The 25,721-nt window shown below is 32.8% G+C and overlaps 2 protein-coding genes across 4 annotated transcripts; one reads left to right on the plus strand and one right to left on the minus strand.

Annotated features, from left to right (window-relative positions):
- Positions 1 to 385: 385 nt before the first annotated feature.
- Positions 386 to 14,542, minus strand: LOC134688389 (baculoviral IAP repeat-containing protein 3-like). 2 transcript variants are annotated; one of them, XM_063549084.1, is made up of 7 exons: positions 14,462 to 14,542; positions 12,643 to 12,808; positions 11,600 to 11,775; positions 10,374 to 10,470; positions 1,846 to 1,986; positions 1,382 to 1,513; positions 386 to 773 (listed from the first exon to the last, which is right to left on the minus strand). In XM_063549084.1, the coding sequence occupies exons 1-7, from the start codon at positions 14,465 to 14,467 to the stop codon at positions 571 to 573; spliced, it is 921 nt and encodes a 306-aa protein (XP_063405154.1). In that variant the 5' UTR covers positions 14,468 to 14,542; the 3' UTR covers positions 386 to 570. The 2 variants fall into 2 exon arrangements, with proteins under 2 accessions (XP_063405154.1, XP_063405155.1); XM_063549085.1 differs by lacking the exon at positions 14,462 to 14,542 and adding an exon at positions 14,291 to 14,426 and having other exon boundaries at positions 388 to 773.
- Positions 14,543 to 20,950: 6,408 nt separating this feature from the next.
- On the plus strand, positions 20,951 to 25,721 carry LOC134688390 (uncharacterized). Of its 2 annotated transcripts, none has more exons than XM_063549087.1 (3): positions 20,951 to 21,054; positions 23,241 to 23,323; positions 23,900 to 25,721. In XM_063549087.1, the coding sequence occupies exon 3, from the start codon at positions 23,970 to 23,972 to the stop codon at positions 25,551 to 25,553; it is 1,584 nt and encodes a 527-aa protein (XP_063405157.1). In that variant the 5' UTR covers positions 20,951 to 21,054; positions 23,241 to 23,323; positions 23,900 to 23,969; the 3' UTR covers positions 25,554 to 25,721. The 2 variants fall into 2 exon arrangements, with proteins under 2 accessions (XP_063405157.1, XP_063405156.1); XM_063549086.1 differs by lacking the exon at positions 20,951 to 21,054 and adding an exon at positions 21,253 to 21,391.

Here is a 25,721-nt window from a genome sequence, read left to right on the forward strand (position 1 = left end):
GCATACCCTTCCGGAGTACCTGACACCACCCCAAGTTTTTGTGGGGTTCGTGTTGCTAAGTCTTTAGTTTTCTATATTGTGTTCTCTGTACTATTATTAGTCTGTGTGTCTTTTTAATTTTGGCCATGGCTTTGTCAGTTATTTTTCAATCTATGTGTTTGGTTGTCCCTCTGGTATATTTCGTCCCTCTTTTATGTCAAATTAAACCCCAAAGATTGCAGAATCTTTTAGACTAGGTTTTGGCAAATTGAACATGATTTCTGAATCTGTTGATCCTTTGTAATGGAAAGAAAACAATGAAATGAATATCGATTTGGAATAAATTTCATTTCATTTCCTCATTTTTATAAAAGTGTTGTCATATCAATGACATATATAATATTTCAAAACATAATTATGAATAGATAACTATAAAATCCATTATTCTATTAGTCGAACGGTTTTCACAATATATTTAGTTAACAAATAACAGTTAATAAAGTAATAAATGTACGTATATCTTTTAAAACTTTTATCCTAATGAGATTGAATGAATTGTATCAGATGATGCGGTAGATGTATATGAAATATTCAAACTGCAAAACTGGCTCTAAAAGAACCCTTGACTTCCGTCCTACAGACCGGGCAGTTACCAAGAGATGGTGCACACAGAGAACAGCTTATCAGGTGACCACAAGGTAAAAAGGCAATACACACAATGTTTTCACAACATATTTTACACAACATTCTTTCTTTCATCTCTCTGTTTTCATGGATCATCTTTTGTTTTATGTCTGAAAAAAATATAAGACAAATCTCCATAATATATTTCCACTGCACAAAGAAAAATATTAAAGGCCTAAATTTTCAACAAAGTAGAAACGTGACGGCTTATTTTAACATTACAAGTCATTTAAGGTGTTCTCAGTTATTTTCTATAAAATGCGGCATTTTCAACTAGAAGCGATCTAATTGTTACTTCTTAAAACAGCACACATTACCATAACAGTTAAATGATAACTAAAAACCACAAAGAGGGTACAGCTTTTTCAAATGAAAATAAACTTTGTCTAAAAGTAGTGAAATTGATTCAATGATAAACCGTAGTAGGCAATGGAACGTGGTTGAATTATTTCACTTACTTCATTTCAAGTAGCAATTACGACATTCAATCTAATTCTAATTAATCTCTGACTTCGTTATCCTTATATATGTATAAGCACGCGAGTTGTCATAGTTTTAATCAGATTGTACAACACGTACCTCATCAGTTGACGAATGTGAAATTTGAATATTATCATGATAATCCAGTTTTTACGGGTATATATGATATGACAAAAAGTATGAACGGATCAGGTTAGAAAGAAAAGTAGGTGTATAACTGGCATGCATATGAATATACCTAATATTGGCTTTTTGTTGATATGTATTTTGTCTTGAAGAAAGGGTTGCATAGTATCATCGTTTAACTGCCCATTATTAGAAAGATTTAGAATAGTTCTCATTAAGTTTGAAGATGTCAAATCTCGCCATCCTGAAAAAAAAACATAGGTGAAGATTGAGATAACTTTAAGAATACAATACAAACCGAAGTTATTGATATGACAAAAACTAGGCTCACAATAGATGTCTAATGATTTGGTTCGTCGGACGAGCATTAATAGTACAAAGCTCTGAACATTGAATACCAAAAAATATTAGAAAAAAGTTTACTAAAAGTATTAGAACTTAATGTAGGTTTGGGGGTCACACATATTTTGAACTCCATCTTAACTAAACAGACTGTTTTAAGTATATTTTATTAAAAAACCCAGGTCATTTGATTGTACGATAATACGGTCAAACTGTGGTAAAAACAATATTTACCCTTTTCTTGCAATACAATATCTATCGCAGTTTTAACAGTTTTGGGTAAATAACGATATTCTATCAGCGCTTGTGCTGCATTTGTAAGTAATGGATTCTTCTTTTCTGCTGCCGTAGGAGGTCGTCCACAGGGTAGAACATCTAGATGTAAGAATTCAAAGAACAATTTTTATATTGAAGAAAATGAACAATCAACGTACAGACGTACTGACCATCGGATGATCGCAAATTCTTGTGGATGGTCAAAAGTACATATCACAGAAAAAGATCACATCTCTTAACCTGAAACTGAGGTTAATGCACATAGATATATTTTTTTCTGAGACAAGTTCGTGCTTGGATGATTAACACATGACAGGAAATTTAACCGCACCGTAATAACTATTATATTGTAGTGATACAAATCAGTATACCTGGCACTATTATAATAATATAATAATAGTCCCAGATTATACACTGGTTTGTTTTTATATATCATATTAATATAACAGTTGCATGTACATATAATGTTCATCCATTTGATTATCATTATATTCTTCTATTCTTATAATAGTGCAGTGCAAGTGCATGGTGGACACTCTTCTGATAAAAAGAGATTGAATATGAGAAGCCATTCATATTGTCCGGCAAAAAAAACTATAGAGTTACCGGTCTTTGCCAGGAGTGTCGCAAAACGTTCTTGGGATATTCTTCTGAAGCTTTAACACAATTTTTCGGTACGTGTGCATAGTTATTTTCAATGATTTTTTACTTATATGATATATATCTAACGACAAAACATTTTCATATTACCAATTTGTGTTTTTAAATTTTTGTTTGTTTTGAGGATTATTCATTGAAACAATGAATTTAAAACAAGCGATAAGTAATATAATTTTGCATTAGAAATGTCCGCGCATTTATAATTTTTATAGATCGGTTGAAAACCAAAAGCTGATTTTCATAATGTAAATTTAGGCGATAGATCTCATGGTCATTTCGATGTAAAAATATGTATATTTAGCTGCATAGGTGTTACTTATTTATCGTTTTGAATGCAGTTGTTCTAATGTTCAGTTGCACAACTGTGCCAGGATTAAGGGAGGATGTGTCGCCAACTGACATGGGTAACCCCACCACACTCTGTATCTGCCTGTCCCAAGCAAGTAGCCTGTAATTCGCTGGTAGTCGTTTGTTGCTGTTGTTACGGCCAGAAATCGCCTTTAAATTGTAGCCAACAAAAGACACAAATCAATAGTAAAATTTAACAATATTTAATATACAAAAGTTTACAAAAGGTATTACACAAATATTACTGTTAACTTAACTGTCAAAATATGAGTCCAATCTGTTATCTTTATCTGTATCCGGAAATCTTTCGGAATCCAATTTGAATATTACGTTCACTACTAATGTCACAATCCAATATGATGTTGTTTGTAGAATAAAAGTGTCAATCCAAATGCTGTGAATACTAATGTCTATCAATGTCTATGTCCAAGTTTAATTATGAGAGTTTAACTTTAGTGTCTGTATATATATAGTTGTGACGGATTATTCTAGAACACGCTAGAACGGAACATTGTGGAAAATCCTGGAAAGTTACAACGGAAGTTTCTGGAATAACGTAGAAGTTTAAATTACGCATCTTTTATAAGGATCATTCTAGAAAGTTCTAATCATTCTGTGATTGTTCCAGTGATTCCTAAACTGCACAGTTATAAGATTATTTGGTAAACAACTATCAGGCCATACAACACAAATTAGGCCAACATAAATAAACATAATAATTACAATATCATAACACCTCCCCCCTTAAAAGAAGTTTTAGTGTAACAAAAACTTATCATGAATAATATGAACAAAAATACATAATATATACAAAGTGATTTAATAAGCTCTAGATAAAGCATCAGCTATTACATTATCTTTACCCTTAATATGTTTTACAATTACATCATATTCCTGTAACAATAAACTCCACCTAGTCAACCTCTGATTCTTGTTTCTCATTTTATGCATGAAGGTGAGAGGATTATGATCAGTATAAACAAGAATAGGATATACAGTGGGATTCAAATATACATCAAAATGTTGAAGTGCTGACAACATTGCAAAACACTCTTTTTCAATAGTTGAATAATTTTTCTGATGTTTATCTAATTTCTTAGAAAAATATGATATAGGTTTTTCAACATTATCATCTGTCTCTTGATATAAAACAGCTCCTATTCCTACATCGCTTGCATCAACGGCAAGTTTAAATTGTTTTTCAAAGTCTGGAGTAATCAGAACTGGACTATTAATTAAAAGTGATTTGCTATTTTCAAAAGCGTTTTGACAATTTTCACTCCAGATAAATTTAGAGTCTTTTCGTAAAAGATGAGTCAATGGTTGAACAACAGTAGCAAAATTTGAACAAAATTTCCTGTAAAATCCAATCATGCCTAAATATCTCATAAGTTGTTTTCTATTTGTAGGAGGAGGAAATTTGGAAATAGCTTCCACTTTAGCCATTATAGGTTTTACTTGACCTTGGCCAACTGTATGCCCTAAATAATCAACAGTGGCCTGACAAAATTCACTTTTACCAAGATTAACAGTCAAATTTGATTTTGACAATCTATCAAAAGTATCATACAAATGTGTTAAATGCTGTTCCCAGCTATCACTACATACAATTAGATCATCAATATAAGCATAACAACAGTCTAAATCTTTTATAACATTATTGATCATTCTTTGAAATGTAGCTGGAGCACTTTTCATGCCAAACGGCATTACAGTATATTGAAATAAGCCATCTGGTGTAACAAAAGCTGATATTTCACGAGCTCTCTGTGTCAATGGAACTTGCCAATAACCTTTCAATAAATCAAATTTGCTCACAAATTTTGCTTGACCAATATTGTCAATACAATCGTCTATCCTTGGAATCGGATAGGAATCAGATTTTGAGACTGAATTTACTTTTCTGAAATCAGTCACGAAACGAAAGGTTTTATCTGGTTTTGGCACAAGGAGACAAGGAGAGCTCCATTCACTGTTACTCGGCTCAATAATATTATTGTCAAGCATATATTTAATTTCTTTTCTCATAACTTCAAGTTTGAGTGGATTGAGCCTGTAAGGATGTTGCTTAATTGGAGAAGCATCTCCGACATCAACATCATGACAAACAGCAGTGGTTTTGTTTGGCACATCTGGAAAAAGATTTTTAAAAGAAAATACCAAAGTTTTTATTTCTTCTCTACGATCAAAAGACAGATGTGCAAGTTTTGAATCTAAATTTGACAAAATTTCTGAATTTTTCAATCTAACTGTCTCTTCCATAGATTTACAACTAAAAGTTGGTTCAATTACATCTGGTTTGTCATGATTGTTCTCAAATTTAACCATGCCTAAAGTGGCAACTGGTTTACTATCACATAGTACATTAGTACGCTCAAAATATGGTTTTAACATATTAATATGACACACTCTATTTTGTTTGCGCCGACCTGGAGTTTTTACAATATAATTCAAATCATTAATTTTACTCTCTATTGTATAAGGACCACAATATTTAGCCTGTAAAGGATGTCCAGGGACTGGCAAAAACACAAGTACCTTATCACCAGGCTCAAAAACTCTGTCCCTGGCATCTTTATCATACCATATTTTCATCTTGTTTTGTACATTTTTCAAGTTTTTCTGAGCAATTTGACAAGCAGTATACAGTTTTTCTTTAAATCTAGATACATAGTCTAAAAGATTCAAGTCAGTATGTTCAGTAAGCCACTTTTCCTTAATCAATTTTAACGGTCCTCTTACAGTATGACCAAATACCAATTCAAAGGGACTAAATCCAAGGGATTCTTGAACAGCCTCTCGGACCGCAAAAAGTAGAAAATGAACTCCATCATCCCAGTCTCTGTCAAATTGAAGACAAAAAGTTCTAATCATGTTCTTCAATGTTTGATGAAAACGTTCTAAGGCACCTTGAGATTCTGGATGGTAAGCACTTGATCTGTACTGAGCAATCCCTAACTGGTACACGACTTGCTGAAATAAACCTGACAGGAAATTTGATCCCTGGTCAGACTGTATAGACTTAGGAAGTCCTACTAATGTGAAAAATTTGATCAAAGCTTTGACGATAGTAGGTGTCTTGATATTTCTGAGCGGAATAGCTTCAGGAAAGCGGGTAGATGTACACATGATTGTCAATAAATATGCATTTCCAGTCTTGGTCTTTGGTAAAGGTCCAACGCAGTCAATTAGAACTCTGCTGAAAGGTTCGTCAAAGGCTGGAATAGGCAGAAGTGGTGCTGGTGGTATTTTCTGGTTAGGTTTACCAACAACCTGGCATATATGGCATGATTTGCAGTATTCTGCAATATCGTTTCTAAGTCTGGGCCAGTAAAAATGTTGCAATATTTTTAGGCAAGTCTTCCTTATACCTAAGTGTCCAGCCAAGGGGGTGTCATGGGCAAGACCAATAATTTCTTGCCTATAAACTTTAGGCACCACCACTTGGTACACCACTCTCCATTCCTCCTCTGGGGTAGCATCAGGAGGCCTCCACTTTCTCATTAAAATGCCGTCCTGATGGTAATAGCATTCGGCCACTTTGTCTGCTTCCTCCTGTGGTTGAGCTCTCTGGCTGAGCTGAAGAACCTCAGGGTCTTTATGTTGTTCTTCAGATAAATTTTCTCGGTCTAATGAATGGCTGTTAACGTCTGGCCATGGCATAATAACATTCTTGTTAACACTAGGTGGTTTTGTAATGGCCTTTTCTGAGCTACCAGGACCTTCAATGTCAGCTATAAAAGTGTCAGAAAGGTCCATGTAATCAAATTTGTCTTCTTGCAAATTCTCATTTTGTTGTTTTCTAGCCATCGCCCTAGTAACAACACAAGCTGGATACAATTCAGCATCATCTTCAGGTGATTTAACATTCACCACCGGTTCACTGGTAACAATTGGTTCAGCAACCACTTTGTTCCTAGCTAGATCATTTCCTAGCAATAATGTAACACCCTCAATAGGGAGATTAGGACGAACACCTACAACAACTGGTCCAGTTATCAAATCTGACTTCAGATAAATACGATGGAGAGGAACATCTATACAACCTAACTCTACACCTTGTAACAAAACGGAGGCACCAACAGAAGTCTTCTCAGACAAAGGCAACACACCTTCTAACAATAAAGACTGAGAAGCTCCAGTGTCCCGTAAAATCTTAATAGGCTGAAGAGTGGTATCATCAACAATAGCAACAAACCCATCAGACATAAAGGGTTTGTATTCCTCCATATAATCACAAAAACTGGACTTAAAAGCCTGACTCGCAGGACATTCCAATGTACTGGTAATATAAGGTGTCGTACAAGCACTGGTCTTTGGCTTAATATCTCGTTCATTCTTCTTCTGGAGTCTAAAACAATCAGCCATCAGGTGACCAATCTTCTTACAATAAGCACAAGTCAGTGACTTCTTCTCAAAAGTATCAAATTTTGAACTAGACATATTATAACTGGACTGACTCTTATTCTGTGGAACAGGCTTACTATCAGTATGCTCAGTGCTTTGATTTTTGTAATTTCCACTGGAAGTATTATAATTTTGACCCTTGAAACTTCTTTTATGTGAAAGAGTATAATTATCTGATATAACAGCTGCATCATGTATTGACTCAACAGTTTTGTCGTCTAAATGTGTTTTTAATTCTGAATGAACACATTGTTTGAACTCTTCTAATAACATCAATTGTCTTAGGTGATCAAAATTGTTATTTGTTTTCTTTGAAGTAAGCCATTTATCAAATAGATCTTCTTTTTCTCGAGCAAATTCCACATAGGTTTGCGAATCAAACTTTTTATAAGATCTAAATTTCTGTCTATATGCTTCTGGTACTAGCTCATAGGCTTTCAAAACTTCCTGTTTCACCGTGTCATAATCAGAACTTTTTTCTGATGGAAGTGCAGAGTATATTTCAGCGGCCTTACCCTCAAAAACACTTTGCAGCATGGTAGTCCAATACGGCATTGGCCATTTCAAATTATTAGCAATTTTCTCAAACTGTGGAAAATATTTATCGACTGTTTTTTCACAAAATTTTGGAACCAAACGTATATTTTTTGCTGCATCAAAATAATCTGATTTTGACTGGACTTTAGTGTTGCTTTCTTCTTTGACCATTTCAATTTTCAGCTTTTCCATCTCTAGTCTTTCCCTCATTTCAAGTTCTGCCTGTTTTAATTTAAGTTCATCTTGTTTTAATTTGAATTCATCTTCTTTTTCTTTTTCTTGTTTATCCATTTCCAATCTTTCCTTCATTTCCAGTTCTTTTAATCTAAGTTCATGTTCTAATTCAAGCTGTTTTAATTTAAAGGCGTCAACATTTTCGACCTTAAGTTCAAGAGCCTCTTCACCTAAAATTTCTGCGTCAACTAGTTTGTCTATAACCAAATTTTTTATAATTTGTTTTCTCATAGATACTTTAAAAACTAATTTCAGTTGTTTAGCAAGCAACACTAATTCCTCTTTCTTTAAATTATCAAAACTCTCCAGGTCTGGCGTTTTCAAAAATTTACCAGCATCAAATGCCATTTTGTAGAATTTTGTTGGCTAGAAAATACTAAACAAATTTTGAATAAAAAAATTTTAAGATCCCAGGACGAGCCCCCAATTTCTGTTACGGCCAGAAATCGCCTTTAAATTGTAGCCAACAAAAGACACAAATCAATAGTAAAATTTAACAATATTTAATATACAAAAGTTTACAAAAGGTATTACACAAATATTACTGTTAACTTAACTGTCAAAATATGAGTCCAATCTGTTATCTTTATCTGTATCCGGAAATCTTTCGGAATCCAATTTGAATATTACGTTCACTACTAATGTCACAATCCAGTATGATGTTGTTTGTAGAATAAAAGTGTCAATCCAAATGCTGTGAATACTAATGTCTATCAATGTCTATGTCCAAGTTTAATTATGAGAGTTTAACTTTAGTGTCTGTATATATATAGTTGTGACGGATTATTCTAGAACACGCTAGAACGGAACATTGTGGAAAATCCTGGAAAGTTACAACGGAAGTTTCTGGAATAACGTAGAAGTTTAAATTACGCATCTTTTATAAGGATCATTCTAGAAAGTTCTAATCATTCTGTGATTGTTCCAGTGATTCCTAAACTGCACAGTTATAAGATTATTTGGTAAACAACTATCAGGCCATACAACACAAATTAGGCCAACATAAATAAACATAATAATTACAATATCATAACACTGTGTTACACATTTGTTTTTCATTCATTGTTTTGTTCATAAGTTAGGCCATTGTTTTTTTTCGTTTGAATTGTTTTATATTTGTCCTTTCGCACTATGCAGTATGAGCTTTGCTCATTATTGAAGACCGTACGGTGACCTATAGATGTTTTTTTTTGTGTTTTTTGTTCTCTTTTGTAGAATTGGCAATGATACCACAATTTCTTTTTTATATGTTTTTTTTGGCACATAGTTTACGGTGAAACACCAAATTGTTCCGTTGAAATATGACTTTTACCTTTTTTGCTCACTAATAACTTTTCCCGACTTATGTACGAAGCAAAAAAGACAATCATTTTTTCACCATTAAAACATTATTATTATATTGTGTGTACACCTTTTTTTTTAGAACTGTGGCCTTGACCTTTGACTCATTGACATAAAAGAAAAAGAGTTCTCTACTTTCATTTTTTCCTCAATAAATATAAGTTTCGTTTTAGACACTGGTATATTAGACGATCAAAGAAACAAAGGTATGTATTTCAAACCAATTCTCCCTTCCCCTAAATTTAAAAAAAAAACCAACATTTTAATTAACAGCGATAGTGAACTTTGAATTTTGACATTTACTAATATCAAAAGGCCACGAAAATGAAAAAAAAATTCATTCAAATATTTTTTTCTTGTATATGGTTTCATTTGATTTTTGATGAATGCCATTTTTTTTTTTTATTGATTTAATGGTAAATTAACCCCCCCCCCGACCCCCCCCCAAAAAAACAACAACAAAAAAAACAAAAAACAAAACAAAAACGGATGTCTACGTGCTCATAAATTTATGAATTTGTTATTACTTGTAGTTTGTATTGGCTTTGAACAAGGTGTCAGTGTCTTTTTAGTTTAGGGATGTAGTATAATAGATAAGGACCTTGCCACTGCCACGTCCACTCTTGTTTTTTTATAAGGTGTTTTCTGCTTTGCACGATACCGATCTATATTTGCCTTTCCAAAGTCAAGATCTGTCATAGTTATTCAGTACTTGTCGTTGGTTCGTGTGTTTTATATTTGTTTTTTCGCAAACTGTTTTGCTATCAATTATACTGTTAGTTTTGTCTATTGATATGTTTCATGTCTTTCCTGTATGGAACTTTAAATTTTATAGCTGACTATATGGTCTAGGGTTTTATAACTTACATTTACTGCATTTGAACTTTGGTGGATAGGTGTCTCATTGGCAATTACATCTCCTTGTTTTTTTATGCATATAAATATATAAAGTTTTTAACCTTTTTCTACAACAGACTGGCTTGTGATATTTTCGTTTTCTGTATCTCCTGGAGTTGATACGGTAGTGTTGAATTCAAGATGACCAAGTAGACTTTCCTTCAACAAATAGTGAATGTCTCATTAAAGCATTAATATCAAAGTAATTGAATAATAATGATAAAAAAAATAAATTGAATTGAATAAATAGATTAATTCATTATAAGGTTTTGTTTCTGTTTTAAATCATGGTTTTGTTCTGGATCTATGTTTATTGATAGCATGTACGATTGAATATTTTGGCTTGGATATTGATTCACTTATAGAGTCTTAGCATCAGAATTAGACACATTTATTTTAGAACCAGATGTTGGCATGACACGGATTATGTTTTTCTCATATATTTTACTGATATAATACTAAACTTCTTACGGGAGGGACTGTGCTGATCTCCATATGATGAAAACATAATATGTCAATCATTTTAATCAAAGTCTGGCATGTCAGTAACTGCTAGTTGTCAGTTGTTATTTATGTTTAATTGTCATTTTGTTTATTTTCTTTTGTTACCTCTTCTGACATAGGACTCGACTTTTAAACTGGATTCTACTGTGCGTATGGTTGTGCGTTTGTTTTTTCTACATTGGCAAGAGGTATAGGGGAAATGTTAAGATCTAAAAAACATGTATAACCCGTCGCATTTTTGTGCCTGTCCCAAGTCAGGAGCCTTTGGCCTTTGTTAGTTTTGTATAATTTTAATTCTAGTTTCTTGACTTTTATTGTGGATAATTCGGAGTTTAGTATGATGTCTATTGTAACTGAACTAGTATACATATTTGTTTAGGTGCCAGCTGAAGGACGACTCCGGATGTGGTTTTTTCCGCTCCATTGAAGACCCATTGGTGGCTTTCGGCTGTAGTCTTCTCTATGGTCGGTTGTTATCTCTTTGACACATTCCCCATTTCCATTCTCAATTTTATTAAACAGTATGTGTCAACTTGAAACTAACAAATGTCAATTTGAGTCCAAGAAATGTCTTCTAAGAGAAAAAAACACCAACTTCGACATTAATAAATGTCTTCAAAGAGAGAGAAAAAAACACACAACTTGGAAATGAAAATAGCAAGTTTGAAGTGAGAATTGTCAAAATTGAATTGGATTTTTTTTCTTAAACAAATCGTTCTTATATGTACCAGACTTTCGTATATATCCCTTTTTTAAAGACAGTTAATTAATATACTACACTTACTGCTTCCAGTTGTCGAACAGCAGTTTGTACAGCATCTATGAACTCTTGCCCTTTTTTTTCTATGATAAATCTACATGTCGGTGACCATCTTGCATGTTCAACCAAAGGATCGTCTTCAGGCTCCCAGCTTCGTAAACCGATACCACAGTCAAAACAACGAACATGATCCTCGTTACCTAAATGCGTACAATTCTATACAATAACTGTGCATTACATGTACACAAATGTTTCGTACTACTATGACCTGTCAAAAACTAAAACTATGTTTCGTTGTTGAATGTGGTGTTTCATTGAAAGTATTTCAAAAATATCCTCTCTTTCTCTCGTTCTTACACGTGTTTAGTTGAGAAGCAGCAAATACCAGTTTTAAAGTTTTTGCTTTGACTCGTACAGAGCTCGAACGCACGATCTTCCAAACATGATGCGAACACGAGACCACCGCATAATTTGTCCGGCCGGGTTACATGTACATGTCTTCCTGTGAACTGTAACCCAGCGAATTATAGCACGTTAAAAATCTGACTCAGTGTGTCAGTCTAGTCCAATGTAGGGTCCATGTTCATATCACATTGTGATGTTCTTATCCCAAATATGCATATATTCATTTCGCTGGAAAGCTCAACAGCCATTGATCATTGTCATATGGAAAATGTAACTCTGCAGAATTTAATTTAATAATAATGTAATAGGGTCGCACATATCCATTCTAGCGAAGTGCGTGTGTCCGTAAGAGGTAACTTAAAACGAAAATACTAGTATTGTGCATTCGGAGGTACAAAATGTGCATTGACATTATTTAATCGGAAGCCAAATTATTATTCGTTTAAAACATTGTTCCACATAATCATATGAGTTATGTTGGAGATGGTAACCCGGCTGTGATGTTGTTTTCCTGAAATTTTAGTAAAATTATACTTTCCAAATACTGTATACTCTACCGTTGGTCCTGCCTATAACAACTACGTTATATACTATCTAGTTGTGTTAACATCTACATGTATGTGAAGCAATAACATTGGTTTTCTCAGTAAAATATAAAGTACCTGTATAAAAGAAACCAGCATCAACCAATGACTCTACATCAGCTGTATTTATGTTTGTCCATGAGCTGAACGTTATGACACGTGACTCAGTTATACACATATTTGGGTACTTCATTGGTCGGTGAGGTGGTTGATACATATTCTCCATAACAAACTGATTATTCATCTTAAAACAGAAAGAATTATAAAACTGAAAATCTACATAAAATATGAAACAGTGTAAAACATATATATATTTTTGTTCTTCCATCGTATATATTTATGCAATATTTGCCCTTTATTTATGAGAGAAATTTTGGAAGGATGGAGAAAAGCGAGCGCAAACCATTCAATGTATCTTTAAAATTGTTATAACACGATGATCATATATCCCATATCTCATCTTTCTTTTGTTGAATTTTCAAAACTTTCAAAATTGTGAAATGTTTTTCCCTCAGATCCAAAACCACGTCACACAATATTTCACATTTTTAAAACATTCGTTTTATCTTAAAAAATGACTTATTCAAAGTAAAGATGTTATTTTGTTTTTGGTACCAATTCGTGCTAATACGTTTGAAACTAGTACTTTACTATCAACGAAAAACACTATTAGAACAGGAACTGTTTACCTACAGCGACAACTGAGTTAATCCTTAATTTCACTTTAAATTGATCGTGTCCTGTTTCATTACTTTCCAGTCCTGTGTTTTTGTTTACAGTGTTACTTTAAAATTTTAATTTCTGTGAGGTTTCTTAAGGAAAAAGAATTTGTTCGTGCTTCCCAGAAAACCATATTTTCATTTCATTTGATTAATTGTAACGTTTAAATAAAAAAAGTAATAATGTAATAGGCATTTTTATATTCTTTCATCGTTTATTGACGTTAATTTTGAACAATGTTATTATACTTTAACAATAGCCAATTGTAGTATAGTTCACGATCCTAGTTAGTATTACTAGTACTATCATTCACGAACCTAGTTGGTATTGCTAGTATTAACTTTCACAAGCCTGGAGGACTCCTCCGGGTGCGGGTGTTTCTCGCTGCATTGAAAACACATTGGTGAGCTTCGGCTGTTGTCTGCTCTATGGTCGGGGTGTTGTCCCTTTGATACATTCCCCATTGCCATTCTCAATTTTATTGTTAATATTGCTGATATTATCGATCACGAATCCAGTTGGTATTCCTTGTATCACAGTTCACGAACCTAGTTTTTATTGTTGATAATTATCTTTCAGTCGAACTTACTTGGTTAGAAAAAAGGAACAGAATGAATTAAACTTTCTCATTTTATCATGTCTCGACGAAAGCATCTCGGAGTGTTACGAAAAGAGCGCAATCAATATAGCGTACTGCAAAACCTAAAAAAAAAAATGGTGCTAAATGCTGAAAAGCATAACGTTTTCCTTCATTTACTTCATGTATTGTCTCCCTTTCTTCTCCGATGCTTATTCTTCGCAAAGAAGGCATATGTTTATACTCTTTGATACATTCAGGACGTACTTCCTTCCGTTTTTGTTAATTTATGTAAAGGAGTGTTGTAGTCTGTCGTCTGAATTGTGTCTTAATACACAGAATAAATTTAAAGTAAAACGCATATGTATATACATTATATAATGCAACATATTATATATAAATATAAATATATTAAAGTAGATATTTTACCTGATCATGAAAATAAACTAAACATAATATCACTTTCAGGAATGTTGACGTAAACTTCTGCACTAGAATTCATTTAATAATAACTATAACCATTTAACAGAGATAGTTGGTACCAGGAAGTGTAATCCGCATATCAGAAAATTTACAAACTGAATTATTTTTAGCTATTACCTGCATTATTGACTACCTATATACACCTTCTCCTTTATCATATGTCTGTCGGTCATTGCACTTTTCATTTAACACCTTATTTTTGTATCGACTTTTTTTTTCCATTTTGAGTCAGCAGTCTAATATATTATTAGGAAAGACGACTAACAAGTGTGTAAAGGAATACAAATGACAAGTTTTTAGTTCATATCGATTTCATTAGATTTGATGACTAAGACACTTGTAAGATGTTAATGAATGATAAGAAAATTAAATCTAATGAAGGCAAGAAGGTCTATATGCTCATTACAAATTTGTATTTCTTTTTTTCCTAATTCTAACGTATCATATGCATTGTCTTAAATTTGTATGAGAGATTTAAAGTAGGAACTGAATCTAATTCATATAAATACATAAAAACTCATTTTACAAAAATTCTTGATGATTCCGTCTTCCGATGCAATGAACACGACGATTCACTACAAAAGTTTCACCCTCTTATGACTTAGGTTGGAGCAGGTATAGGAGTTAATTAGTTTTTCCAACAGCAAAATATACATGTTATATACTGCGTGCATGAAATGTACCACTAAAACAGTTTATGTGCTGTAAATTTGGTTGTGAAATTTTCCAATTTTCCAATGAAAACTAATGATTAATCACTTTTAAGAAAGCAAAAGGAAAAAGGGGATAAAACAAAACCATAAGTTGAAGAAAAAAAACCAATATTATGATTTAATTTATAAAAAGACGAATTAAAAGAAATCAGTGACGTCCATGTTTGGGATAGGCACTAAGCGAATTGTATTTATCCCAAAACATGAGGCGCAATAATTTGAAAACTGTTTAAATATTATCTTTACCATTTTAAGTCCATTAAACCAAATAAATTGATGATGTATTCATCAGTGGTGAAAATATCGAAACGATTAGAAGGCCCATTATTACGACTTTGAAGAACATGGAAAAAAATATCAAAAGGATTTGCCAAGACTAGTTTAAAAAACTTATTGCTGCAGTGTAAATTATTGATTTTATAGTCGACGCCCGGCGAATAATCTTCAATAATTGAAGGATCGCTAGAAATTTGTAGAAGAAGACGAAGGGTATACTTATAACGTTGTTGTTCAGTCAGTGTAAAATTGAAATCCACTTGTTTTTAATCTTATATTGTCGCATATTGATATAAAGTTTCTTCCCCTTAATTTATGGTATTTATTTTTCTGCCATATCCTTTGTATCCGGTTATCTATTTCAGCCCTCAGAATGCATATTTTGTTTTTAAATAACTACTGTTTACTGTAATAAAAAACAGTTATTTTTGTTTTTTTCTGATAAGATATATGAAAAGAAGTATCATTTTTTGTTACCCTAATCTTTTATTTACTCAAGTTGAACAGGTACTTATATATCAAGGTAAATTGTATTAATAGACCAAGGGCCGTTTATGTAAAGTAACGCTTCAGTCACACTCACCCTATGCATATCGCGGAAATTTATACGCGTGAACTGTTTCCTTCACTATACATTAAACGGCCCTTGGTTTTGAAGAAGAGATCTCTTACAATCGAACTTTTCATGATGATGATTTACTAATTAGTTTTAAACGAATTCATAATTCCTGTTTTGAGTTATTTTCTTTCGGAACAATACATCTTTCTTTTGAAGAACCAACAACACCAGTCTACATATATACATACAAATCAAACAAAAACCCATTGTAAAAGAGGGACAACAGATACCAAAGGAACAGTCAAACTCATAGATTGAAAATAACTGACAACGCCATGGCTAAAAATAAAAAGACAATCAGACAAACAATAGTACACAGAAAACCAAAGACCAAGCAACACGAACCCCACCAAAAACTGGGGGTGATATAAGGTGCTCCTAATCAGACATCCCTACGACTACATAGAGTCAAATGAAACTTCAAATTAAAACAAAAAGTTGAATATGTTTTATATACTTGAAGTTTTAGTATAAAACCAGTGTTTTGTCTGGAAATGCAAAATCAAATTATTCCTAAATGTACTGCTGTTGAATCATTGTCTTCCCGTACACTTAGTTGTTGATTTGTTCCTGTATACAGTTACCTTAACTTCATGACTTTTTGTCAGATCTTCGGTCACTACAGAGCGCAAGTGCGAGAGATCGTGATGAAAGAATTTAAACAAACTTGCACTGGAAGGTAAATATGAATAATTGATTTTTAGAAACTATACAAAATAAACAAAAAGGTATCATTGCCCTTTCAACTTATTTGTCACGTTTTCCACGTGCTCTGAATTAATTGTTTAATATATGTGTCTCGATCTGACAAATTCGGCAACAAACTCGAAATTCAATTATCTTGCGATCAACTTGCACTGATAGAGTTATTATTTGACGATAATACGTGATAAGTATAATTAGAAAAAAAATGCATGCAGGACTTAGTTTAGTATGTATAGATTTAAGAAGATGTAGTGTCACTGTGAGTGCCAATGAGACAACTCTCCATCCAAGTCACAATTTTTAAAAAGTAAACCATTACATGTCATAGTACGGCCTTCAACATGCACGGAGCCTTTGATCACACCTAACTGTAAGCTATAGAGGAACCATCGAATGACTAGTGTTAATCCATTTAAATAGGAAAACTAACGGTATAATCTATTAAAAAAAATAACGAGAAACACTTATGAACCACATCAAAAACGACAACCATGCATGTAACATATTCAATAATGTCGATTGCATTAAAATTAAAAGAGAATCGTTTTATATATATCATTTTCACATAAATGTTCAGATAATCAAAACGAAACAACATCTAGTTCAAAATATCACAAAAAGCACTAATTCAAACTGAATATTGTACATGTAGTTAGAACATATCAACTTTCAAATATATCAAAAATTTCCCTGAAGATTACAAACTACAAAAAAGAGAGGAAATTCAGCAGGGGTGATGATACACTCATTACAACTAATCAGACTTTACAAGCGATGACGTGGAAGAAAACCTGAAAACTGCTGATAAATCTGAAATAGTATTGGCCAAAGTTGAAATATAGGGTAGCAGGTCACAATACATTATACTTTTACAATCCAAATTATCCCATGAACAATGCTTAAGTGTTTTGAAACATCGGTTAGGAGAGCTACTGAAATACCAAATGCGACAATATAAATTAGAGTAAAATTCAAACTCTCAAGATGATACTATGAAAATAACATATATCCATCAAAATATCATCATCATTTGATGGCGTGGTACAATTAGTTGAACATTCCAAAAGAAAGGACAATACCCTAAAGCTTCCGATTTCAAATTTAAATTTACTAGGTTACACGAACTGAAATCATGTCTGTAATCTCAGATCATGACATAGTCTTTACGGAATTCAAAATGACACAATCTAAGCTTAAGAAAACTCCTAGCAATGTGCAGATTAACAACAAGAAAAACTTGGACACAATAGATGAAGGAGTAAACACACATCAACAAATCCTAACACTCTTACTGTTTAAGAACATTGGCTGGAATTTAAAATAAAACTAAACGAACACGTTGGTGAGCATATTCCGCACAAAAAACTCACTACATAAAGTAAAACAACATGAGTTACATGTGAAACAAGAAAATTAACGAAAACAAGAGACAGACTTTGTAAAAAGGATGAACTCATCTGGTAGATCTAGTGACAACATGAGGAACGAATAAAAACGAATAATACGAAGCAGAGGCAACAATACTGGCAATACATTGAAGATATTGATATTCGTCTAAACCTCCTGATTGCACATTGCTAGTTCCCCATTAATTTGTAATACGACTGGTAACGTTATTGCCAGTCACCTAAACATTGCCAATTACACTTTTCCGCCAAAAAAGAAGACGTCAATACTCTTTCTTGATTTACAATCGTGAGGTCGTTGATTCATGTACATATCAGATTTAAGAAGCTGAAGGTGTCTATTAATACCCATGCTTCAACAATTAATCTTTAAAGACCCAAATGTTGCAAAACACTCGTCCTACCTTAATTACAACTATGCCGTTGTTCCAAAAGACAAAGCCCGACTGCATGGTAAATGAATGGAAATTAACTTAGAAACTAAACATATACCCTAATGCCACTTGCTAAAGAGAACATCCTGGATCATCATAGATCTCTTCTATGTTCATGGAACATACGTTTAACATATGATAGCTGATATGTTCCAAATCTCATAACTACAAGGAATTAAAGGAAAATTCAAAACAAACAAATTTACAAATAACAGTTTTTTAAAATGCTTTTGACTATTAGGTCTTGATAATCTCAAACGAATAAAAATATGGGGTTCAAACAAATGCATGGAAACAAGCTTCTAATAATGTCGTAATTAAACAGAAATGGAAAACAAGATATGTAGACCGTGGTGCTTAGTTTATTATTGGTAGTGCTTATTATATATATTTTTTATTATTTGGTGAATTTAGGGAGCAAAATATAGCTTAAAGCTTGTAAACCGGACCACTATATATGGTAGACCAATAGATAATGGAAACTAAATTAAAACCCGAAAGAATAAAAAACTAGAGGCTCTAAAGAGCCTGTGTCGCTCACCTTGGTCTATGTGAATATTAAACAAAGGACGCATTTGAATTCATGACAAAATTGTGTTTTTGTGATGGTGATGTGTTTGTATATCTTACTTTACTGAACATTATTGCTGCTTACAATCATTCTATCTATATTGAACTTGGCCTAAGAGCTTCAGTGGAAAATGTTAGTTAAAATTTACAAATTTTATGAAAATTGTTAAAAATTGACTATAAAGGGCAATAACTCCTTATGGGGTCAATTGACCATTTAGGTCATGTTGACTTATTTTTAGGTGTTACTTTGCTGTACATTGTTTCTCTTTACAGTTTATCTCTATCTATAATAATATTCAAGATAATAACAAAAAACGGCAAAATTCCCTAAAAATGACTAATTCAGGGGCAGCAACTTAACAGCAGTTTGTCCAATCCATCTGAAAATTTCATGGCAAATAGATCTTGACCTGATTAACAATTTTACTCCCTGTTAGATTTGCTCTAAATGCTTTGGTTTTTGAGTTATAAGCAAAAAACTGCATTTTACCCCTATGTTCTATTTTTAGCCATGGCGGCCATCTTTGTTGGTTGGCAGGGTCACGCCACACAATTTTTAAACTAGATACCCCAATGATGATTGCGGCCAAGTTTGTTTAAATTTGGCCAAGTAGTTTCAGAGGAGAAGATTTTTGTAAAAGACTACCAAGATTTACGAAAAATGGTTAAAAATTGACTATAAAGGACAATAACTCCTAAAGTGGTCAACTGACCATTTTGGTTATGTTGACTTATTTGTAGATTTTACTTTGCTGAACATTATTGCTGTTTACAGTTTATCTCTATCTATAATAATATTCAAGATAATAACCAAAAACAGCAAAATTTCCCTAAAATTACCAATTCAGGGGCAGCAACCCAACAACAGGTTGTCCGATTCATCTCATGTCAGATTTGCTCTAAATGCTTTGGTTTTTGAGTTATAAGCCAAAAACTGCATTTTACCCCTATGTTCTATTTTTAGCCGTGGCGGCCATCTTGGTTGGTTGGCGGGGTCACCGGACACAATTTTTAAACTAGATACCCCAATGATGATTATGGCCAAGTTTGGATTAATTTGGCCCAGCAGTTTCAGAGGAGAAGATTTTTGTAAAAGTTAACGACGACGGACGACGACGGACGACGACGGACGACGACGGACGACGACGGACGACGACGGACGACGACGGACGCCGGACGCCAAGTGATGAGAAAAGCTCACTTGGCCCTTCGGGCCAGGTGAGCTAAAAATCAAGACCTTTACTGTAACATTTTTGTAAATGGTTGCTACATCCCGTTTGGCGTATGTTGTCTTGTAGACCGGACCACTATGTCTATTGGCCATCTGTTCCATAAAAATCAAATCTTACCCTGAAAGAATTGTTTAGAACTCTCCGATATTGATGTAAGGACCCAAATAGCGACATCTGCATTTTTTTTTTGGAAGGGGGGGGGGGGGGGGGTGGCTTCTTTTCACTGTTTTTAAGAGCTTTTTGTTATTCCTCAATTAAATCTTGAAAACACCTTTATTTAATATTTTACTTACAAAGTTTTTGGTACTAATAGTGGTTCTGGTACGTATGTCGAATTGAAAGATAGTTATGTATTTTTTCAAATATTATAAGTGTATTATTTTAGTTAAAGGAGACAGATTTGTAAAAACAAATTGCTTGTTTCTGAATCCTTAATATTCTTTCTTTGTATAATATCGTTTAATGTTGATTTATCTGCATTTGAGTAAATATTGTTTAAACTATATAAAGATAGTTACAAATAATTTAGCCTAGTGTAAGTTCTATTTCAGTCTAAGTTCTAATTCTAATTCATTTAGATAAGCAACAGTTGTTTAAGTTTAAACATTTCAACCTTTTAAATAGGAATTAATTATTCCAATAGCTCTGTTTACGGCTACCGACAATGGATTTGAAATAGCCATTTATAATTACCTATGACGCACATGTATACCGCACCATACACTGTTTCGTGTAATTAAACAAGTAATACAGTAAGTAGAAACCTTAAGATTATATAATATACGTTTAATGTTTATTTTCACATATACCATTTTTTTGTAAATAAAATTCGAAAGTACGATAGAATTTTTTTTTAAGCCAAATCTCTACAAAATAAGTCAGCAAACGGAATGAAAACATGTAGTTATTTCTATTAATTCAATCCGTATAATAGCTGTTAAGTAATCGTTAGATTTAGATTCCGACAATTATTAAATATTACTACAAACAATTGTTGTGAACTTTAAATGATATTGAATCGTTGAATTGAAACTAAAAATAGAATTAATGTTATGATTCATACCATGGCGTCTGTTACTGGGGATCAACGTAAGTTATTTTATTGTAACTAATAGGTGTTTAAAATAGGAATTGCATAGTTTTGCCAATGATAAATTCGACGCATGTTTTCTCTTTATAGATAAAAAAACAATGCATGATTGTTACCATTTTTGTTCAATTTAATTTCTGTACATGTGTTATATTGATTTGTGAACGTTTCACTATTGGAGATTATCTCTCTATAAATAGATTAACGTCATTCAACGGAAAACACCAACAGATTGGAATAACCTACACATATACATGTACTATTATATATTGAAAATAAAACGTAGAGTCTGTTACACAAATATCGATCACCGAATATATAGCTTAAACTTACACAGACTATCAACCAAACTTACAACGCGCAATATTGTGTTCACTTATAAACTGGAATCCGCTTGTATTACGCTACACTCTATGAACAAAGTGTATTAGTCAGCCGATCAACCTTCTTAGTTTACTTATCGCTACACTAACGGTGCGAAGCTTTAGAAGGATTAGAGAATCATTTTACGAGCGAACTATACTGGTTCTAGTTCAAAATGTAATGAATAGATCCAAGTGTTGAAAACATGATCATCGTCTGTTACTAAAAAGAATGATGACCAATGATTAATATATTACTTAAACATAAAAAAGTTGAAGATCATAGCTTGGCCGAAACGGGAAATCTGATCAAAGCAAAAGAGATTTACAAAACACAGTTACATTAAAATATAAAACTGAGTAACACCTTCTATATAGAATATTGTGATAGCTGACTAAACAGCATACTTGGCAGTTGTCGTACAAGTTTATCCAGCAAATACTATACTAGTACGTTACAGTTAAAATAACAAGCATGCAAACCAAGAGTTTCACTGCTTTGCTTGTCAACTTTATTTGGTTGTTTGCTCAGACAATGTAATTAAGATTGACACCAAATTCAATGGGTATGTTTTCCTTGCTAAGGATATTGACACCTAAATTTCTATGTTGTTAGACGTTTCGGGTAAGGGCGAAGGTAGGCGCCTATCAAAACATTTAAATCTGCTGCAGTTCATTGCACCTGTTCTGAGTCAAGAATCTGATGTTCAGTGGTTGTCTGTTGATGTCGTTTTTTTTTTATATATATATAAACACAATTAACTGTTGGTTTTCCTCACAGGCGCTTGGGTATATGATAATTTTTTAATTTTTTGTTGTTGATTAAAATATTCAATTTTCTATATTTATAATGCATATTATCACTTCTGTGTATGTCTCATCTAGTTTCGAGTGATTTAAACGACTTATTGAAAATACCAAATTTTACTATCCATACTAAGAAACAAAATTATGGATAGTAAAATTTGGTATTTTCAATAAGTCGTTTAAATCACTCGAAACTAGGTGAGACATACACAGAAGTGATAGATATGCATTATAAATGTAGAAAATTGAATATTTTATTCAACAAAAAAAAAATAAAACATTATCATATACCAAAGCGCCTGTGGTTTTCCTGTTTGAATGGTTGTGCACTTGTAATTGTTAAAACCCGTTATAGCTTGCGGATCGGTGTGAGCCAAGGCTTCGTGTTGAAAATCATACTTTCACCTTAAATGGTTTAGTTATACAAATTGTGACGGGATGAAAAGTTGTCTCATTGGCACTCATACCAAATCTTTAATTTATAATTTATTTATGGTCAAATAAGTTACAATATACTAAGTATCGAAATATGCATTAAAAAGTTAAGAGTTGTTTTCAATTGTATACAGCGTTGTTCAATGTGAAACTTGTGATTTGGTCTAAGTAAAAGTATTATATTATGATATTAATATTTGTTTTCGGCATTTATGTAGAACTCTATTTTCTTGGATGTTTACAGGGGTCTCAAGAAAGAAAGTGGCAATGCATTTTGCTCGAAGATATATTTGATTTTATTCGAATAATAAAGATCGATCGAAGCAGGTAAATTTATAACATTTTTGCCCCAGAGTAAATTAAAATCATTTTGACTTTTACAAACTTTAAACGCAATATAGAAAAAATTATAGCTAATTCAACATTAATATATTAGGGATAACAGTTCTGAAAGGAAGCAAAACCAAGAAAACCTTCCCGGGATTGAAATGCTAAGTAATTCGATCAATTCAAAGCATTCTAAACAGTTCATTTATATACATGGCCATGTCAATGATAACTGTGACATTGACAAAAAACGTCAAAGAAACAAGGCTAATAATTTTGTACGTCGGCGCGCGTTTCGAATGCAATACAAATAAACCCCATCAGTGACGCTGGAATCAAAAAAAGGTAAAACCCATAACAAAATACAAAGTTAAAGAACATTGAGCACCCACATTTCAGAGGACAAAGAAAATTCCGTTTCACTAAAACTAAGTCTAATATGTGGTTGTTGTGGTAATTTGTAGTCTATTAGATTATAATTGAATTATTAATTATTTTAAAACTTGTCATAATTTGTGTGTAATAGATAAACAACATTTCATTAACATTAAAACAGTGAATTATTTTGTATTTTAGTCGTTCAAAATGGAGAAACTGAAGTATTGTTATATCTTTATAACTACTAGTCGACAATTTTAAACGAACCATGGAATTGGAAAAAGTAAGATGTTCGACAACAGAAGTTGTTTTGCTAATCAATGACCCTGGCGATGAGGAAACGTGTGATCTTATTTGCGAAAAACTTGCGGACAATAACATACTTTGCCGTGGACTGTATGATACCCCCGGTGAACAAATACTTCAGGTATTTTTGAATTTAGCTCCAGTTGTAAAGAAAGCTGTATTCCTCTTTTCACATTCTTCATCAATAAATAAAGGACTCCAGTACATTATGTCTATGGTTATTTTCGGAATATCAAAAGAAAACATAGTAACAGTCTTCACACCATATGAAAAACCTTTGGTAGATGGATTAAAACTTTTACAACAAACATTAGTAATAAGAACAGATTCAGAGTCATGGCTCGATGACTTAGTATCTGAATTGACACTAGTGTTACCAAGTTATACACAAATATTGAGCAAAGGGAATTTAATAGACAGTCTTATGTTTCAAGGTTTATGTATTCAACATATGCAAACCGATATTCTAGGAGTGCTAGTGGTTGCCGACAAACTATGTTTGCAAATTGATTTAGACGAGTATCTTAAATATCAAGATCGTCACAAAGTATATAAAACATCAAGGGTGATAGAAGAATTCCGATTTTTACGTAACATAGATTCGTCAGTTGTTGTAATTGTAAACCAGAAAGAACGTCAAAAAGCCCTAAAATCGGTGAAAGAAGATATCGGTGCCTTTGCTGCTTCTGTGATTGACACATCGTTGGCTTTAGCAAGATGTGATTGGTCAGTCGCATGCACCGTCAAAGGAAAATTTCAAGCGGATGAGCAAAAATTTCTCTCTGCCATTTACCCTTGTATTTCTTATACTTTGATGAATACATTTATAGAATCAATTAAAGAACCAATTTTACCACAATTTGAAAATGTACAGGATAGAATTGATTCGTATCCACAGACATGGAAAGATGAAAATTTGGAATCTGTTGAAAGTATGAGCACAGCAGGCTTTTTGTACGCTGGCTTTGGGGAAACAGGGCGTTGCTTTCATTGTGGATGTGTATTGACAAATATTCGTCAACAAGGACTTCCTCTAGTTGCACATGCAGCCAGATACCCAACATGCAGTTACGCTAAAAGTAATTTAACAGACAATGAAATGACAGAAGCAATAGCAGGGTTCAACAATAACGATGAAAAGTCGAAAATTGCCGAAGCAGTAAAAGAAAAATTTCAAAATCTTGATATCCGAATAAAAACATTCGACTCATATGAAAGTAAAAATGGTCAAATTGACATTGACATATATGGCGTAGCTGTAGCAGGATTTTATTATATTGGACTCGAAAACATTGTTCAGTGTTTTCAATGTAGTGTGAGATTTTACGGAATACCCAGCGATCAAAATCCTTGGAGTATGCACGCATCTCTTTCCCCGACATGTTCTTATGTAATCAAAGAAAAAGGAGATAGCTTTATTAAGGAACTTCAGACAGCAAAAGATCAAACGTTAAATTCAGATTACACGGTTATAACATTTATAAGAAAAACTTGTGATAGTACAAAACGACGAGAGTGGCCAAAGAATTTATTTCGGCCATGGTGACATTAAAGAGTTTCACCGAACAAGACTTTTTATTAGCATGGTAAATTCTGTATCAATATACAGGTGACTAAAAAATATGTTCTGCATTGGTAAGAGTTTAGAGACAAGCAATACTCATATTTGTTAAACTGAATAATTTAAATATATATTCACATGTGTATTGTCTAA

Source organism: Mytilus trossulus, chromosome 10, assembly GCF_036588685.1.
Source record: "Mytilus trossulus isolate FHL-02 chromosome 10, PNRI_Mtr1.1.1.hap1, whole genome shotgun sequence".
Taxonomy (NCBI): Eukaryota; Metazoa; Mollusca; class Bivalvia; order Mytilida; family Mytilidae; genus Mytilus; species Mytilus trossulus.

Bases quoted from the DNA above. Each gene is read 5' to 3' on its own strand.
- LOC134688389 (XM_063549084.1), bottom strand. The intron at 10,471-11,599 runs GTAAGTGTAGTA...TATTTGTTGAAG, and splicing joins CTGTTCGACAACTGGAAGCA to GAAAGTCTACTTGGTCATCT. The intron at 1,987-10,373 runs GTTAAAAACTTT...TCTTACATCTAG, and splicing joins CCAGTCTGTTGTAGAAAAAG to ATGTTCTACCCTGTGGACGA.
- LOC134688390 (XM_063549087.1), top strand. From the start codon at position 23,970: ATGGAATTGGAAAAAGTAAGATGTTCGACAACAGAAGTTGTTTTGCTA.